Genomic DNA, 4,213 nt, shown 5'->3' on the forward strand with positions numbered 1-4,213 from the left:
GTATAGGTTAAGTAAAGCATCTTGGTATGTTATCTCCCTTCTAAAATTTTATCCATATTAAAGAATGATATTACTGACAGACCTAACATCAAAATTCGAGTGAACAAGGGCAACTTAATATAGCTCAATCAAACCTTGAGAGCTAATTTACCCAAAAAAAAAAAAAAAAGAGTTAAAAATTTTAAAAAATAAGGCATTTCTGCTCAAAAGTCATGTGGAAGGACTAATATATGTATTTACATTATTCAGATGTCTTCCGTTGGAGGAGGGAGATTCAAATCGATCTCAATACGCTTAATTTTTTGCTTTACAGATGAAGAATCTGACTTCTTTACCTTCACCTTGGCCTCCGCCAAATCCACAACATTTGTTGCTTCAATAGCCGTGATATGACTGGACCTCCGATTCACATCATTTGTCGAAGTTGGGAAATTGATTTTCGCTTTGGCACCCCGGAGCTTAATCGCCGCATTGTCATACAGTTGTGCTGCCTCCTCCGCAGTGTCAGACATACCTAACCAAACATTTGTTCTTCTCTTCGATCCCATATCTCCGCCCCGTATCTCCCCCTCTTCTTCTGTACTCCTCGGTAATGCACCTTCTTCTCAACTCCTCCTTTCTCTTTTGCCACCTTTGCCGCAGTTGTACATGTTTGCTTGGGCGCCGTTTTTACTCTTGTAAATTAATAAAAAATAACTAAATATTTCTCTCTAGTCTCTATGTATATATATATAAGATTTTTCTTTATTTATAGAAATTAATTTATTTTTCCATAATATTATAGTAATAATGATATAAAGAAATTTGAGTAAGTCATTAGGATAAGATAAATGTAAGGAGAAAGAACTGCTTAAATAGGGAAGTATATAAAGTATGGGAGCCAAATGTGACATGACATTATTACTATTATTACTAATATTTTTTCTTAAACAAATCAAGTTTTGTGATATTAGTAATCTCAAATATTTATGAATGTTAATATTTGTCCATATAAATGATATTATTCTGATTGACGAGTCTTGCAGTGGAGTTGAGGTCAAGCTTAAGATTTGACAACAAACCTGATATCTAGATAGTTTATTTTAATAAATGGCAAATGCTATTTTTCAATTTGGGTTTGATGTTTTATTATTTCACCTTTTGTAGGAAACATCAAATCAGGCAGTAATTATTTTTCTTACCCATCATAGAATTATGTTATGAAAAAATATATATTTAATTTAGTCTATACTAAGTGAATTTTTAGGATATATCATATTCATTAAGAAATAAAATTTAAGGACATAAATTAAAGATTATTATTTACTATTACCTTTTTGATATTCTCAAAATATTCTTCTAGAAAATATAAATTAGTTAATAATTTCATTAAAAAAAGGGTAAATATGGAAAGAATTCTATCATTACATTGAAAATTCACTTATTTTGAACTAAAGAAGAGAATTCCAACAATTCATTAAGTATGGACTATACATTGTATTTCTTTGAGATAGGAACAATTAATAATTGTACTTTACGTAATACATTATGTAATAATATGATGTTAAAGAAGAACAGTTCCTCATACAAGCTTGGAATGGAGTTAATGTCAAGATAAAGGTTTGAGGACAAGATTAAAATACTTGAAGGGAAAATTCAGTGAAGTAACACATGAGAATGATGTGGAGGTGAGATCTGATACACATATGTCTTCTGGAAGAAATAAAGTTTCAAGTATCTTAGGTCTAATATACTGTAATGACCCTCCAGGTTATTTTCCGTAATTTCATTTATATTCGCCGTTAGAGCTTTTCTATAGATGACCCAAGCCAATTATGACTTGTTGGAACCGATAGTTCGGTTACCGGTCAGTTTGTTTGATTTTTAGAACCAATTCTCCGTTAAGAAGTCTTTGCTGGTTCCAAATGGTCACCGTGCAAAAACTCAGTAAATCGATCTCGAATGTGAATTTCAACTGTGCCAACAACTCTAAAATATCAATTTTAGACTAGGTATACTCTTGGTTCGGATCTCACTACACCTGAGCTTATTTTGACCCGTTGGTCGAAAAGTTGAAAAATTGAAAGAGATGAGTGTGGGACCCATAAGTGGCCTAAACAATCTCCAATAGAAAATATGACTTCACCAATATGTCTGGATCATCAAATTTAGTGAGATTACATAGGTCATTTGTGAAAACGGAGTCTGAATGAGTCTGGGAGGTCAAACATAAGTTTTGACCTCGCGAATCCCATTTATCCGAGACCAAGGTACGATAAATAGCCCCCTTGGTCGCGAAATTGCCCATTTTCACTCTCCGTTAATCCCAAGAAGCTTTAAAATGATATATTAACTTCAAATTGATTCTTGGGGGTGAGTTAGAAGCTTGATTAACATATATATTTGTGATTAACAACAGATTTAAGGTATGAATCCTTTATTTTCAAGCTTTAATTTCTTGATTATTTGACCAAAATCACAAATTGCTTGAGAGCTTGATTTTAGCCCAAATATGCGGTTTACACCTAATTCTTGAGGGTTATGATTTCCTAATGGTATATGAACATTGGGTTGATCTCGAAAACACAGCTTCTGCAACTCATCTACCTCAGCCTTGACTCCCGCTACGTCAGGGGATTGAAAACCTTCAAGCTGACGAGTGATGCTCAGCTCAAAACCATCCAACCTCTTTTATATCTTCCTACTTTGCTCTTTCAGTCTTTTATCAACCCAGGGATGTACTCCCTTTTCCATCAATTGCACTATCATACAGCCAGCTAGAGCTGATCTGGACGTTGATGGGAATGGTGTTGTAGTCTGGAAGGGAGCAGGAGTACTGGATATACCAGCTGCATCAGAAGGCTGGGTTTCAGAAGGCCCACCCTCAACTGGATTGTCATCTACCTCAGTAAATCCAGCAGCCTCGGTATTCGTATCCCAGTTTTGGAGAGCCCCAGCTAGTAATGCTGCTCCTTGTTTGGCCTATTTCGACAAGGGATTAGCTTTATCCCGAATCAACCCCAAGTCAGTGGTGTTCTTCGGATCAATGTACTGATCCACATCCGGAAGTTCTGGCACCGCTGCCTCTAAGCATATTGAGTTAACAAGCATAGGAATGCCAGAATCACATCCGTACCCACCGCTTGGTCACCTAAATATAATGGGGAACAAGTTGCTTTTCAACCTCTAAGATTCACATAGCTTAATTATATCAACTAACTCAAGTCTTGCATTTCATCAAAACAATACTTAAAATCCATCTCAATCTAACAAGATATCACAATTATGTCAAAACATAGCTCAATCTAACAAGGAATAAGCCTAGCCTACCTCAAATCCGTTGTTAATTACAAAACAATACTTAAAATCCATCTCAATCTAACAAGATATCACAATTATGTCAAAACATAGCTCAATCTAACAAGGAATAAGCCTAGCCTACCTCAAATCCGTTGTTAATTACCAATATATATGTTAATAAAGCTTCTAACTCACCCCCAAGAATCAATTAGAAGTTACCAAGTCATTCTAGGATTGCTAAGGTTTAAAAGGAAGTGGGAAATAACCAAAATTCGACAAAGGGGGGCTTTTTATAGTACCGGGGTCGCGCTTATATGGGATCCGCAAGGTCAAAACTTATTTTTGACCTACCGAACTTATTCGGAGTCCGTTTTTCGCAAATGAACTATGAACCCCACTAAATTTGATATTTCAGGCGTGTTGGCAAAGTCAAATTTTCCATACAAGATATTTTAGACCAATTATGAGCCCCACACCTATGTCTACTAATTTTCTCACTTTCTAAACAATTCGTCAAAATGAAGTCGGGTGTCTTGGAACCCGAACCAAGGATCTTTTAAGCCTAAAAATGATATTCAAGAGCTGTTGGAACAGTTGAAATTTACATCCGAGGTCGTTTAACATAAGTTTTCACTCGGCGGCCATTCAGAACCAGCGAAGTCTTCTAAACAAGAAATTTATCCTAAAACTAAATGAATTGCCTGATAACCAAACTATTAGTTCCAGCAAGTCATAAATGACTTGAGCAGCAATGAAAAAGTTCTAACGGATAAAATAAGCGGACAGTATGAAAAATGACCTGAATGGTCATTACGTTTGAATTGCTTTAACTTGAGCTGAGTATTTAGCAAAAGCAACCTCTCTATCTCCCATAATAGAGATAAGACAAGTAGGTCATATTAGCCTTCACAAGCTACTTGTGAAATTACACTAG

At 35.3% G+C, this 4,213-nt stretch overlaps 1 protein-coding gene across 1 annotated transcript; it reads right to left on the minus strand.

The window, feature by feature from the left end:
- Nucleotides 1–245: 245 nt before the first annotated feature.
- Nucleotides 246–548, minus strand: LOC107869237 (ethylene-responsive transcription factor 11-like). The gene has a single exon (XM_016715786.1). The coding sequence runs from the start codon at nt 546–548 to the stop codon at nt 246–248; it is 303 nt and encodes a 100-aa protein (XP_016571272.1).
- Nucleotides 549–4,213: the final 3,665 nt, after the last annotated feature.

Source organism: Capsicum annuum, chromosome 4, assembly GCF_002878395.1.
Source record: "Capsicum annuum cultivar UCD-10X-F1 chromosome 4, UCD10Xv1.1, whole genome shotgun sequence".
In the NCBI taxonomy this organism is placed as follows: Eukaryota; Viridiplantae; Streptophyta; class Magnoliopsida; order Solanales; family Solanaceae; genus Capsicum; species Capsicum annuum.

Coding starts and splice junctions, on each gene's coding strand:
- LOC107869237 (XM_016715786.1), bottom strand. CDS start 548: ATGGGATCGAAGAGAAGAACAAATGTTTGGTTAGGTATGTCTGACACT.